Source organism: Chinchilla lanigera, unplaced genomic scaffold (assembly GCF_000276665.1).
Source record: "Chinchilla lanigera isolate Chin_1 unplaced genomic scaffold, ChiLan1.0 scaffold00100, whole genome shotgun sequence".
Taxonomy (NCBI): Eukaryota; Metazoa; Chordata; class Mammalia; order Rodentia; family Chinchillidae; genus Chinchilla; species Chinchilla lanigera.
Genome location: NW_004955501.1, coordinates 6,197,682 through 6,212,662, shown reverse-complemented (window position 1 = coordinate 6,212,662; position 14,981 = coordinate 6,197,682). Strand labels below are relative to the sequence as shown.

The 14,981-nt window shown below is 43.0% G+C and overlaps 1 protein-coding gene across 2 annotated transcripts in view; it reads left to right on the top strand.

Moving 5' to 3' along the window:
* Window positions 1–14,981, top strand: part of Acpp (acid phosphatase, prostate) — a 50,852-nt gene that overhangs the window by 6,272 nt on the left and 29,599 nt on the right. For both annotated transcript variants that reach the window (XM_013505810.1, XM_005406838.2), the window contains exons 2-5: window positions 5,684–5,779; window positions 6,973–7,059; window positions 7,514–7,666; window positions 12,764–12,862. In XM_013505810.1, the coding sequence (XP_013361264.1) occupies window positions 5,684–5,779; window positions 6,973–7,059; window positions 7,514–7,666; window positions 12,764–12,862 (435 nt within the window). The remainder of the gene's footprint in view (window positions 1–5,683; window positions 5,780–6,972; window positions 7,060–7,513; window positions 7,667–12,763; window positions 12,863–14,981) is intronic.

Below are 14,981 nucleotides of genomic sequence, written 5' to 3'. Positions count from 1 at the left end.
ATGCTCTTTTTTCAATGGTGATTTAAAAAAATATAACAGAAATTTACCACCTTAACCATTTTTAAGCATCCATTACAACAGCATCATGTGCATTTACATGTTGTGCTGTCTTTACTATCATCCGTCTCCAGAACACTTTTCATCTTGCAAAACTGAAACGCTATACCCACTAATCAATACCTGCCCATTTTTCCTAACTCCTAACTCTTGGCCACCTTCATCCCACTTTCTGTCTCTGTGAGTTGAACTATTCTAAAATAGTTGCTTTTCTTCACCTGCTTCTTTTATTTTGCATAATGTCCCCAAAGCTCTAGAGGATTGATCTTTATCATAAAACTTATCGGTGTTACAGGTCACCTGTGTGATGTGAAGAGAACAGAGAAAGGCCCAAAGTCTTAGAACATTATCATCTACCAGACTGTGACTAACGGTGAAGCTTGCTTGTGTTCTAGAGATCCCCATCCATGAACTTAGCTGACCTTTTCTTGGGGGAGACACAGTTATGTGTCTGGGGTGATTTGAGGGGAGGAGAGGCTGGAGGTGAGAATGGAGAGGGCTAGGACTGCAGTTCACACAAAGCATTGTGAGGAACTAAATGGGATTAGAAAGCAGTAGAATTGGAAAAGAATGGATACTAGTTTTAAGTTGTGAAAATAGGATTTCCTGTGGATCAAATGTGCACATGAAAGAAAAGACGAAAACACAAATGATCCTGTCTCAAATTCAGGTTACTGAAAATATAATGACGCGATGAAGATAGGGTACATAAAAGTCATGAAGCGCTTGAAAACTTGAAATGTGAGGTATAAACATCAAAGAAACTTGGAACAGTCTGTACTACACAGCAGCATAGTGGTTAAGAGTGCAGGCCCCAAATCAGACAACCCGGGTTTCAATGCCTGCTCAGCCCCTACTGCCTGTGTGATTTTAGGTGACTAACTTAACCTATTTGTGCCTCAGTTCTGCCATTAGTGAAAATGGGGACAACAGCACCTCATGGAGTTGAGGTGAGGCATATTTGAGTTAATACATAAAAGTACTTTGGAGCTTTTCTGGTGCATGCTCCAAACACTGTAATTATCATTAGTATGCCTACAGTAACACACCTTGTGTGTGTGTTTTATGATGTTCACCTAACCAGTGAATTAAAATGCCAGCATTTGCACGCACCTGCAATCCCAGCACTCAGGAAGCTGAGGCAGGAAGATCACCTCAAGTTCAAGGCCAACCTGAAATTCATAGCAAAACCCAATCTTAAAAAAAAAAAAAACTAAAATGCCAGCTTTTTCTCCTTATTCTCCTTAGTCTCAAAAAGATGAAGTGTTTATACATCTTTTGTTTTAAATTCAGGGGTTTTCCCCCAGCTTTGAGCATCGGATCTAATACAACCTGGAGAAGTACACATTCCAACTGTGGTTCCGAGAGCGAAACAGATGTGACCCACTGATTTCTGACCCTTCCTGACAATGGCTGGAAGAGACCAGTACTGCCCCTGTGTTTGCCTTCGCCATCACTGTTCATGTTTGACCAGCACCTGTGGTCGCAGGCATGAACTTCTCAAGACCTGTGAACCTCTTTGTTTTCAACTCCATTGGAGTAGAATTGCAATTATAGCTAATGGGTTCTGAGCATCTACCAGACGCTAGGTACTTTACTATTGGTATTTTGAATCTTCACATTTGCCCTTAAAGCCTCTAATATTATCTTACTATAACATCAGGTAAAAAGAAGGGAGCTAGAGTTTATCTTTGGTACACTGGGGACCCTGGATTCCAGGGGTTCTGATGGCACAGGATTTACGGCATGGGTTCTACAGAGATGTGCACATAAAACAACCCATGGGAGAACCAGAACACTAGCTCACAAAGTGCCCTGCCACCTCTCTCCCTTATTGTGGGCTCCGCAGTCCCCTGAGCCCAGGTACAGCGTGACTGTCTCTGGAGACCTCCAGGTTATTCCAAGATGTTTGCTGGAAGACCACTGGACACTGAGCCACGGTGCCAGGCCAGGCAGGAGATCCACTCAGTTTGCATAGAGGAATGGCTCCTGTTCTGTCCCCACACGTTTTGCAAATTTTCAGGGAAGCAAACTGAAAATTTTATTTGGCTCAAGACATTTCAGCCAACCAGATTGCTGCGGTAGGCACTTGAAGCCAGTGTCCTAAATCTAAATAAATAATCAATTAGTGTTCTTGGTGGGGGGTACTGGACCTTCACAGTAAGTCAGCTCTCCAGCTCTGCCTCCCTTTTTTGAGCTAGGTACCTAAGTTGCCCAGGCTGGGCTCAAATTTGTGCTGCTCCTGCCTCAACCTCCCAGAGGTTGTAGGTGTTGGACCTACAGGATTGCGCTGCTACACCCAGCTCTCAGTTATCGCACTTGCTTAAACAGAAGTAGGGAATAGATGACAGAAAGTAATAAAAGTGTTTCCTAAAGCAGAGGGCTGCATTTCTTTTTGCTCAACAGGTAATGCCCACTACCTGGTATAAACACCCCTGTGTTGCCCATATAACCAGTAGGAAGGCAACACATACGTAACTAAGTTAAACATATGGATACTATAACAACAACGGTAGTAGTAACAAATGTAACAGTAAGTCCCACACGTTAAATGCATTCTGCTGTGCTCAGGACTACACTGATGTCCTTACATACATACTTCACATTTAATTCTCATGTTGCTCTTGCATGGTAGGTAAATAATGGTTTAATCATTATACAGAGAGCTACATTGAGGTGTGCAGAACCTAATGATTTTCCCAGGGTCACCCAGCTGGTCACTGATAAAATAGGGGTTTGAAACCTGGCCTAAGGGATGGGAAAGCCGGGTCTTTTCTGTTATATCTACAGTATGAGAGCCGTGTGAAGTTTTGACACTTCTCTTTCCTGTGGCCTTCTTGCTTTTCCTAGGCCCTGGATAGAAATCTTGTTAGTCTTGTCTGATGAGTGCGAAATGTATTATCACACTGATTCTTTTTATAGATAGTCAGCTTCCCTTCATACTCTATTTTTCTTTGTTTTCTTTTTTGCTGTGCTAGGGACTGAACCTAGTGGTGCTCTACCACTGAGCTACGTGCCCAGACCTTTTGTATTTTATTGTGAGGCAGGGTTTCCCAGGCTGGCCTCCCACCTGTAGTCCTCCTGCCTCAGCCTCCCAAGTAGCTGGGATTACATGCGTGAGCCACACCACACCCAACTCCATTTTACTTTTAAGCCTCTTTTTTATTAGATTTACTTCTCAGTTTCTAAAAAAACAAAATAGAATGGGCTTTCATTCATGGTAGTCTTTGTGCATTAAGAGATTCTTCAAAACTTAGAGTAAAAGTAAAACAGGGAGAGGAGTTTACCATCAAGACCCAAGGCCTCTCCCAGGATTGCCAGGCTTGGCCCCAAGCTTATGGTGTGTCCTGGGTTCCAAACCTGAAAGGACAGCCGAATACCAGGCTGGTCCAGGTGCAGACTCCCTGCTCCAGAAGCAGTGGCATGGATGGAGAGTCGAGGGAACAGTGGGGAGAGGCGGCAGGAAGAGGAAAGGCGCACAGAGCTCATCCTGCTGATTGGTGGCGGGACTTCGTGAGCCCTGCGTGAAGCAGGCAGGAAAGACACAGAGGGCCTGCAGGAGTGAGACCCAACCCAGAACTTACTGTGTGTTTTACCTTGTTCCAAGCGGCTTGTCACAATCCACGGCAGCATTGCTCACCTATTTTCTGTCTTTTTTTCTCCTTTGGAGACAAGAGCTCACTATGTTTCAAGCTGGCCTTGAATTTACTGTGTAGCCCAGGCTGGCCTTGTACTCGGGCAATCCTCCTGCCTCAGCCTCCATGGTGCTGAGATTACAGGTGTGCATCACCACACCCAGCTGTCCCTGTTTTCTGCAGTCTGTTCTACTGAGGGTTTAATATCTCCCTGGTTTAGGAGGTCAGAAGTTAGTTTCTTAGATGCCAGAGACACAACCTAGGTGTTAGTAGAAGGCTGTCTCACTGTCATAGACTCCCTTCTCAGAGATGACTAACCTTTGAGACTGTTCCTTATTTGGTGTCGATTGAACTGTTAGTAAAGCAGTTGCGAAGAGTATCTGTCTTGGCTTACATTTGAATGGAACATCTTAGCCAGTAATACAAGTGACAGACACAGGTAACCTCAGCTAAAGTAAAATGTTACACAGTCCTCCTCTCTATTAAAAATACTTGCAGCTGGGCGTGGAGGCACATGCCTGTAATCCCAGCACTCGGGAGGCTGAGGCAGGGGGATGGCTGAGAGTTCAAAGTCAGCCTCAGCTAGATAGTGTGACCCTGTCTCGAAGAAAAGATGGCTGACAGCACTGTAGACTGTCTTGTACTCCTCACGTTGTTTGGTTCAGTTTAGATGACACTGGTAATACTGGGGACTGAGTCCAGGCCTTAGTTCGTGCTAGACAAGTGTGCTATCATCGACTCTACCAAGTACTTCTTGAGTATTTTTCTTTCTATATATTTTGCTTATAAAATGGCTTTGTGTTTACTCAGTATCTTACTCTGAAAGCATTTAAGAGTTAAAATACCCAAATTTCAAAAGTTCATACTATTCTCCCTAAAGAGAAATGTGCAGTGAAATAGCAATATATACATGTATGTTATTAAAGTGTTGAGAATTAATTCACCGAAGTTCTCTATCTGTAATTTCTTTACCCTGAACCTCCTAAAAACTAACAGATGACTGCCTCAAAATGGTCACAAATTGAACGTGTCACCTAAAAGCCACTATTTTTAGTACCTGTACATTTTTAAAACAATTATTACTGCAGTGATAATTAAGGGAGGAGTATTTCTCATCAGAGTCTGTCTGCACTAAAGCAATCATGTAAGCTTTGTGTTCCTTCCTAACTTATCCAATGCACAAACCTAGCTCCATTTATATATCACCTACCTTCTAATGGCTAATTATCTTGATTCTAGCATTACCTCAAATACAAGAGGACCATTAGTGAGCTTAGAACAGTAGGATTTGTTTCCATTTTGCAGTGCTGGGGATGGAACCTAGAGCTTCAGACATGCTAAACAAGTTGTCTTTGTTACTTTTCTCTGGTGGTTGAGGCAAAATACCTGATGCCCAAAATTACAGAAAGGAAAGTTTATGTAGCTCACAATCTGTGCAGGTTTCAGGCCATAATCAGCTGGCTCCAAGGCAAAGGGGCACATGGCAGAGGGCAACAGTTCATGGCCGTGGAAGCAGCAAAAGCAGCAAGAGCACGCCTCTTTCCACCCCTTATATTGTATGCAGGGCGGTGCAGAACTCACACGGCCAATCCCAGCACTAGACAATGAACCAGTTACAAACGCTAGATTCAGCCACCTCCAAAAAGCCCACCCCCCATGACCACATTGGCTTTGGGGGGCACACCCAGACACAAACCATAGCACAGGTGCTGCAGTGCTGAGCTACATCCTCAGCCCTGAATAGCGCTTCTTAGCTGGAAATACGTTTGGGGAGGTTTTTAAAATCCCAGTATCCTAGCCACCCCACAGGCTAATGAGTTCAAAATTACTAGGGATGGAACCTCGTCCTCAGAATTTTCCAAAACTTTCCAGGTGATTCCAATGAGCAGCAAAGGTTGAGAACCAGAGGTTTAGAAGAAATTCTACTTGACAAGCAGAAGCAAAACACCCAAGTGAGGTTTCTGATCTCACTGTGGCATATTTATTTTCAGGTGTTCCGGCACGGAGACAGAAGTCCCATTGAAACCTTTCCTAATGACCCCATTGAGGAATCCTCCTGGCCAGATGGGTTTGGGCAACTCACTCAGGTTGGTCTGTGACTTTCAGTTAAAGTTGCAATAAGGCTTCAGGGAAACATATACAGAATTATCTGCTTTGACAGGTTTTTCTTTTTTTTAAAACCTTGTTGGCTTTATTCAAACATGAGAGATGTACATGAACAATAGAATACACAAGTTAATGCTGAAGAGAGCTAGGAAAAGACTTCTAAGACAGCTCCTGAGTTTTTCAGGCTTCACCTGCAAAAAGGAGCAGCGGGAGGAAGAGTCTGCTAATCAATAAGTTGAATGAATCCTCAGGGTTGAGGAAACATAACTCTTTGGGAGATGATGATAGCAAAATTTCATTTCTTGTCAGCTGGATAGATTGAATTGGAGCTCCCTTATAAGCCAGCAGTCCCCGACCTTTTTGGCACCAGTGACCACTTTTGTGGAAGACAATTTTTCCACAGGTCAGGATGATTCAGGGGCATTACATTTATTATGCACTCATTTCCATTATTATTACATTGTGTACCTTATTTCTATTACAATTACATTGTGTACTTTATTTCTGTTATTTTACACTAGTCTCACAAAGAGCGTGCAGCCTAGGTCCCTAGCACGCACCATCCACAGTAAGGTTCCCGCTCTGGTGAGAATTCCGTGCCTCCCCTGCTCCTCCTGGAGGCAGAGCTCAGGTGGTGATGTGAGGGACAGGACTGGCTGTGAGCACAGAGGAGGTTTTGCTTGCCTGCCCCACTGCTACCCTCCTGCGGTGCAGTCCAGTTCTTAACAGCACCTGGACTCTCTGGGGCCCCCTGCTAGAAGTGGTTTGGTAAATACAAAGAGCCCTACTTCCTAAAGCATCTACACAGAAGGTGAACTGGGCCAAAGGCATCTTAGTCGCTATTCCAGGGCCCACCCACCTCACCTGAAAGACTGGATGGCACCAGAGATGAACCGTTTACTTAAATCAGGTCAATCACCAACTATCAACCGAGCACTAAGTGCAGGTCTCTATCAAGTGCTAACAAAGGTGAACGGGTATGTATTCTCCGGGGGCCAGAGTCCTGCCTCAGAATCACAGCTTTCTTTTCCTGTGTTCATTTAAATATGTATTTTAAGGTAGAACTATTGAATCACACCTTGTTCACCCCACATGTACAAAGAGCAGAAATGGCACAAATTTCTTTAATAATGTGATTCATGCTTTTCCTAATTTTTACTTTTTTGTTCTATAGCTGGGAATGAAACAGCATTATGAACTTGGAGAGTATTTAAGGAGAAGATATGGAAAATTCTTGAATGAGTCCTATAAACATGAACAGGCAAGTTGGGGAGACAAGGAGAGAAACTTTGGCTCTTGAAAGAATTAGAATAATTCTGCATGTGTAAAAATGTTTTGCCTATTTTCCAATAAACTTATCCAGTCAGAGATATTATTTATACATATACTTCTCATTGTAGAATCTTTTCATAAAAATGTATGAATATGAGTAAGTTCAAAACTGTACAGGCACCTGTGTAAACAGTGTGACTTGACAGGTCACTGCTTGATGGGTGTCATTTGTCAACCCCGCTGTCGGCTGCTAGGTTGCTCTGTCCACGGTGTGCCCATAATGTTCCCTGTCCTGTAGCAGAGAGTGTGCCTGTGAACTTCCCACAGAGCCTGCTAATAGCTCAGTATGGACATCCTGCTCTTTTTCTAATACCTGTCAGCTGCTCAGAAAGAAATCCCACATTTCCTCTAATTTGGCCTCTGCCTTGATTTTCTCACTCTAGGTTTATATTCGAAGCACAGACATTGACCGGACTTTGATGAGTGCGATGGCAAACCTGGCAGCCCTGTTTCCCCCCGGGGGCATCAGGATCTGGAACCCCAGCCTGCTGTGGCAGCCCATTCCAGTGCATACAGTTGCTGCCTCTGAAGATCGGGTCAGTATATAGGGAGGTCCTGGAGACTCCACGGGAGCCAGGAATGTGGGAGGTGCGCTGCTCAGACTTGCTCAGAATCTGGGAGTCTGACATGTGTGGGCTGGGAAGTCTTATCTTATTGTTTCTTAAATAAAGGTGCAAGGGACAACATAGGACAGGGAAAGCCCTAGACACGATGCAGAACTCAGTTTTTCTTTGGCTACCATCTCCTTTGTTTTGCCACCGTTTCAGCCTTTGTCAGTTCGCTCCTTTCCATCCTTATATCATAGGTAAGCACGCGCGTGGCTGCTGGTGCTCTGCCTCAGCCCCCTGGACTTGGTGCCCAATAGTACTTTCTTTTGCTCCAGAAAAGATCTCTCTTCCTGTCAGACACTGTCCAAGCCTATGAACATCTGCATTCCTAGACAGAGGAAAACAATACTGGAGTGTGTAATTGGTGCCCAACATCTTATATACGTCATCATTGTGCTCGCTTCGGCGGCACATGTGCAATATACACCATCGTATTAACTTTTCGTAACAGCCTTAAGGATAACAGGATTGTACTCTTATACAGCAAGGGAAAAAGGTTTCCAGAGAAATTAAAGAACAGACAAAAGTGGTTTAAAGTCACATAGCTAGGAACTACCCATTTAGAATCAAAAGTAGGCCTTTTGTACCCGGGAGCAATCTTCTTCCATAAGTTGTATATTAGAACCACCTGAGAGTTTTCAAAACTGCTGATGCCCAGGGCACTGCTCATAACAAATAAGAGTTTTTGAGGGTGGAACCCAGGCATGAGTATTTTAAAAGTAGTCCCCCTGGAGGGCTCCATGGACAGCCAATTTTGAGAACCAGGACCATAAACCACGCTGCCGGAATGGGGCAGAGAGGGACTCTTAAACTTATTTACATAGGGTAGGACTAACCAAGAACACTTTGACTTTTTCAAAGGACTTGACATATTTAAAATAGTAAAAACTTTCCAGGTGTGGTGGGGCATACCTGTAATCCCAGCTCTCGGGAGGCTGAGGCAGGAGGATCACCATAAGTTTGAGGCCAGCCTGAACTACCTCATGAGACCTTGTCTCAAAACAATAAATAAATAGACAGAGTAGTAATAAATAAACCTAATCTCTCAGTGTGCCACTTAAGGCTACATGAAAAAAATAGTTGGGACGGAGACTAATTGCTCTGCAGTCACGTGACTGGCACAGGCATCGGTCTTGGCCCGCTTTCTTTTTCTACACCTGGGCAGCACGGACAAGCAGCTTATTTAGAAAAATACAGGTACATTTGAGGATCATTCTGGAGGCTGGGACACCCAAGAGCACAGTGCCAGCACCTGCCCAGGACCTGGGGAGGCCCTTCGTGCGGGGTGGTGACATGGCTAAGGGAGACCACAGTGAAACAGAACGAGTGTGCAAGAAACTCTCACTTCTGTACCAAAGCCACTCATGTAACGACTCACTGACTTAGGAGTGCATGCACCCCCTCCAAGAGGCCGGGCTCTCCATGGCTGGAGGCTCAGTGTGGACCCAGGGTCTTGCCCAGTGACCTCTAGGCTACATTCCTGTCCTCTCTGCTCCATGTTACTCCCACATATTTGTTTTGATTGCTTCATCCAATGACTTAGAAATTTTTCCCAAATGTTTTGTAGCATCCATCCTTCCCTGTCAACCCCACTCAATCTATATAGTGTATATTATATACATTCCTTCAGAATCAGGAGTGAAGTATTATCAGTATTCTTAAAATGTTGTGAATATTTCCTTCCAAAAAGAAAAAAAATTACATTTACCACAATCTTTTCTGGAACGATAAAGACTGGATAGCAACACTAAATTTAGCCTGTGTAGACTAAGGGATCTATTTAACCTGAAATACAGAAAAGTAGTAATTACATTATATAATAAAGAGAATACAGGCTATTAGAGAGGAAAAGAAATAGAAAGTGAGGGAGAGGGAGAAGGAAACAAGCAAGATCATCCACCTATTTCCTGCTACCTGCTTGCTAAGGCAAACAAAATTCTTTAGTTAAGAAATCTAAGAAAATCAGAGCTGGGCTTCATGGCGCACACCGTAGTGCCAATACTTGGACATCTGAGACAGAGGATGATTGTGAGTTCAAGGCCAGCTAAAACTATACAGCAAGACCCTGTCCAAAACCAAAAAGTCTAACAAAATCAACAAGGTTATTCCCAGATCTGTGCTCAGTGCTATAAAGAAATATAAGAGAAATATGTAGCCAAGTTTCTTCTTAATTTATGATCTGTTTGAGGAAAGAAAATTAGCACATGTGAAACATGTAGAACACATTGCAAGATGGTAGGCAATGATTTCAAGTACAAGCTGTACTTGCTGGAGGAATTCAGACACCTGTGTAAAGCTACCTCAGGGCTATGGCTCAAGTCTTCATAGAGTAGGAGCTGGAGTCGTACCTCTAGGGTGCGAAAAGAGAGGAGTCATACGTTCTTCTGTACTGCACACCTGGGATGAGCCGTGCTTCAAGGCATTTGCCTGACAAAACCTTGCAGGGAAAAAACACTACACCCTCAGAGAATACCTGTAGACACAGTTCAGGAGTGAGGACGTGAAGGCCTGGAATTAAATGGTAAAAGATGTCACAGGAAGGAAAGCAAGGTTAGACAAGAGATAGAATCAGAAATGACAGGAAGCAACTTATAAAATAAATGTTTTTGAAAGGAATTAGGTGTGTTATATACATGTACCAACTTCCCCCCAGAAATGTAAACATTATGTACTATGCATGTGTACTAATAAACTAGAATTTCTAAAAATGTTTTCTGAGTAGATACTAAAATGCCAGCACTATTCGAGATGTAGACAGTATGGCAGGGAACAAGAAAGACAAGGTGCTCATTCTCTTGGGGTTATATCTTATAGAAAATAGATAATAAAGAAAATCATTCTGATGGTGACGAGTTCCTTGGAGGAAGCAAACAAGTTAATACGGTAATTGCTGGGGTGAGGTGTCTGGAAGAGCTGAGGTGGAGCAGGACGGGGCTGGGGAAGAGATGTTCTAGGCAAGGAATGGTTGGTACAGAGGCCCCAAGCCTCTGTATGGGGGACGTGTGGAGAGCCAGGTGCGGCTGGTCAGAACGAAGTAAGAAGGATAAAGTAGAGAAGGACGGGAGAGAGCTCCCTGGGGCCGACCTCATGTAGACTCTTGCAAGCTATGATGATTTCAGGTTTTATCTTGGGTAAAATGAAAAGCTCATGAAGTCCGGGGACTACAAAATGGCCTGATCTGATTGATGCCATAAAAAGATAAAAATAAAAAGAAACAGTGTAGCTGCTGTGTAGAGAATGACTTGTGAAGGTGTTACCCACTTCTGACCCCAAACTGGATCCTTTTCCCTCTCAGAATCGTGGAACCAGAACCCAGACGGAACACCAGCTGAGCAGCACAGAGACTTTTACTTTTGGCCAACAATAGAAGTGGGAGAAAGACGTGAATATCAGCTTCCTGACACGCTAGGGGTCAGGAGTGAAAGAAATGAGGGAGAGGGAGAAGCTAGTAAAGAGAAGAAATATCCCTGTCTTTTCTGAGAAGGAGCAGAGGTTTCCAGGAATCTAGGTGCCATCTCTTTCTTTTCATGGGTCTTTCCTGTTCTTGGCATGGCACTGGGGAGGTGTCATTTAGCACACAGATGACATTATGATGAAGTTAGAAGTGCTTGCGGGCCACTCTGGCACCAATCTTAGATTCAGTCGGTTTTAGCTGGCCTACCAGAAAAGGAGCTTCTGGCTTGTAGGGACCCCGGCCTCCAAGGTACACAAGATTAGGGCGAAATAGAAATTGAAACTAGGTCATGTAGGTAGCAGGAAAGGGTGTCAGGTGACTAAGAGGGAAGCGGCTGAAACACAGATGCGGTGACTTAGGAGATGATGAAAATAAAGAAAAGTGGCCTATTGTAGGTATATTTCAAAAGTAGACAAGAAAAAGTAGTCTATGAAGCCGGTTTATAAATTTTGCCATTGGCAAAAGAAGAGAAATTGCCAAGAGGCACTGGTCACAAACGAAAAAGTTGAGTTCAGCTTCGTATATGTTAAATTTAAGATCTTCAGCTACCAAACATTCAAATAGTGCTCCTCACCAAGGGCTGGAAATCCAGGACAAGGGAAAGTAAAAGCAATGAAACACATGTGTGTGTGTATCTATGTATGTGCGATATTTGGGATTGAACCCAGGGCCTTCATACTGAGCTACATCCTCAGCCCTTTTCTCAATTTTTTGAGATAGGATCTTGCTGAGTCACTGGGTTTAAATTTAAAGCTGGGTTTAAACTTGTGATCTTCCTGCCTCAGCCTCCCAGAGTGCTAGGATTACAGGCATGTGCCACCATACCCAGCTAACAAAATATACGAGGGAGTCACCAATTTACAGATTATAGGTAAAGCTACAATAGATTATGAAACTTAAACTCATTTTAAGATTATCAGTTTGTCCTCTGAATAGGCTTTAATTATATTTTCCGTACACTTAATATACACTCTCATTTTAACAGTCTGCACATTTTCGAGAACTGAAGCCAACGCAGTTAGTTGATGTCCTAAGCTTGTTTCCAGAACCCCCCATATTCTCGTGGAGAAGCAGGGTATACACCGACATGCACCAAATGCCGGAAATGAAGGGCTTGGGGAGGAATCAAAATAACAGTTATTCGTACAGAAAACCACCAGTTGTGGATATTTACCGACAGCACATTTCCATTTAGGCCAGTTCATGAAAGGAAAGCAGGGGGAGAGGTTTCAGATATAAGTGTATATTCTACTACTTTAAGACCTGCTGACCATTCGTCTTGTTCCCTCTGATTTTAGAATTTCCATTTAGCTCAAAGAACATTTGAATTGTCTGCTAAGGTTGCTTTAGTCCTAATGAGGCTTGGGCAGCTTCTTCTTTCTCCCCCCAGATCATGCTCTTTATTAGTACGTGTTTGTAGCGCGTAGTGTTCAGCCTCCATGTGTGGAGCTGGTGTTTGTATATGACAGCTTGTAATTCCTCTCCCACCCCTCCCCCACCCTCCCTTACCCGCAGCTTCTTCCGCAAGGTTCTTCCAGCTAACCACGGTGTAATGACTCTTTTGTCCCCAGCTGCTCTACATGCCTTTCAGGAACTGCCCTCGTTTTCAAGAACTTCAGAGTGAGACTTTGAAATCGGAGGAATTCCAGAAGAGGATTCAGCCGTATAAGGTAAAAAGTGGTATTGCTGAGGGGTGCAACTGAGTGTGAGAGGCAGGACAAGGCGTGATGCTTCAGCGGTTCCTCCTCCTTTGATTATTTTCTGAGACAGAATCTTACCACATGTTCCAGGCTGGCTTTACTCTGTAGCCCAGGTTAGCCTCGAACTCAGGATCCTCACATCTCAGCCTCCCAAATCCTGAGATTATAAGCACGCACCACCACGCTGGGCTAAGCCTCAGCTTCTAAAGCATGGGGTGAGCATGTCTGTCAGCAGCTGATTACAGCAATGGCTTTGAACGGTGATGGCTTTCAATAATACAACAGCCCGCCACAGCACCCATAGGTTCACCACCACAGCTTAGAATGCTGCCTGAGGGAAGTTGTCACTGCCCTTTACAATGGCTACAAACCAACAGAGAAGCCAGTCTTTCTCAGATTTGTTCCTGTGTCCCTGACAGGAACCAGGAACAAGGGAGTCCTTATCAAGACTGAAGCACTGGGCTTTTTCTATACTCAGAACAGGCTTCCTAAAGCTGGACATGGTGTTATATGCCTATAATCCCAGCATTTAGGAGGCTAGAGGATCACAGGAAATTTGAGGCCAGCCTAGGCTATGTAGTGAGTTCACAACCAGCCCAAACTACATAGTGAGACCCTGCCTCCAAAATAAAAAAACAAAAATAAGACTTTTTGTTTTTGTTTTATGAGCTATCTCCTTCACAAAATGAGATGCAAAGCTTTATATTTTTTAAAAGCTAGTCTTTTGAATCAGTTATATATTTGGTACAAAAACCAGAACGAATACAAAGAAATATAGCAAAAGTCTCTCAAGGACCTCATGGGTAACCACTGACATTATTTTCCATATAATTTCTTTATACATATACAAACTGATGCAAATATATTCTGAGAGTTTCCTAATTCATTACTATAGCACGAGGCACTTTGATTTTTGTTATTCTTGTTGCGTTTGTCTTTCATTTATAAAATGTTGTGGACATATTTTTATTTCTGTATACAAAGAATTTCCATAACCTTTCTTTTTTTATAAATGTGGTGTATTTGAATTTGTGAATGCACCATAATTTATTTAATCAGCCCCTGCTGATGAAAATATGGGTCATTTCCCATCTGTCATTTTTACAGTCTTCCTGAATACCTTGCGAATTGATGTAATTTCACAGTAACATCTATGCAGTAGTATACCAGAAGTAGAAATTCTGGTTTTCTTTGAAAAAATATCAAATTCCCCCTCCAAAGAGGTTGGGTCAATTTCTATTCTTATCAGGCCTGCAAGAGGCCTGTCTCTCCAATCTTGCCACTGATATGTAGGCAATGTTGGGAGAATTTGCAAACCTGGTAAGTGGGAATGGCGTCCCTGGACAGTCCTCTCTAAGGTCAGGAACGAGACAGGGAAGACCACTGTTATCACTCTTATATAACATTGTGCTCTGCTGTTTTTCTTACAAAAACTTGGGTTTCTTCATCCACTTAAACATCACTTGTATTTTTTCTGTTCCTATCCCTTTATTATTTTTCTTTTGAATTACTGGTTTTCTTTTTTCTATAAATCTTAGACACTTTATATATATGTGTATATATATGCATATATATATACATTTTGTTTGTTTTTTTTTTAATGAGACAGGGTCTCACTGTAGTTCAGGCTTGCTTTGAACTCACTGTGTAGCCCAGGCTCGCCTCAAGTTCACAGCAGTCCTCCTGCCTCAGCTTCCAGAGTGCTGGGACTATAGGCAGTGCCACCATATCTCGCAGTCACTATGTATTTTAATAGTCCTGCCTGCAATATGAATGGCATTTGTTATATAGTATATGTATTGCTGTTACATGTATTTGCCTATTGACTTTGCTTATGCTATCCTGTCAACGTAGACTGTATCTGTAGCTATATATTCTTCAGTGGCTTCTATATCTTGAGTTCCTTGTTTACTAACTTATGAAGGAAGTCTGCAAGGCTTTCTTTTAATGCTATTACAGCTTCACTTTTACTTTTTTTCACTGTTGCATCAATTTACAGTTGGTACTGGTGTGAGTTTTGGTTTTTTTTTTTTTTTTTGGTTTTGGTTTTGGTTTTTCTCCGGTACCGGGAACCGAACTCACGACCTTG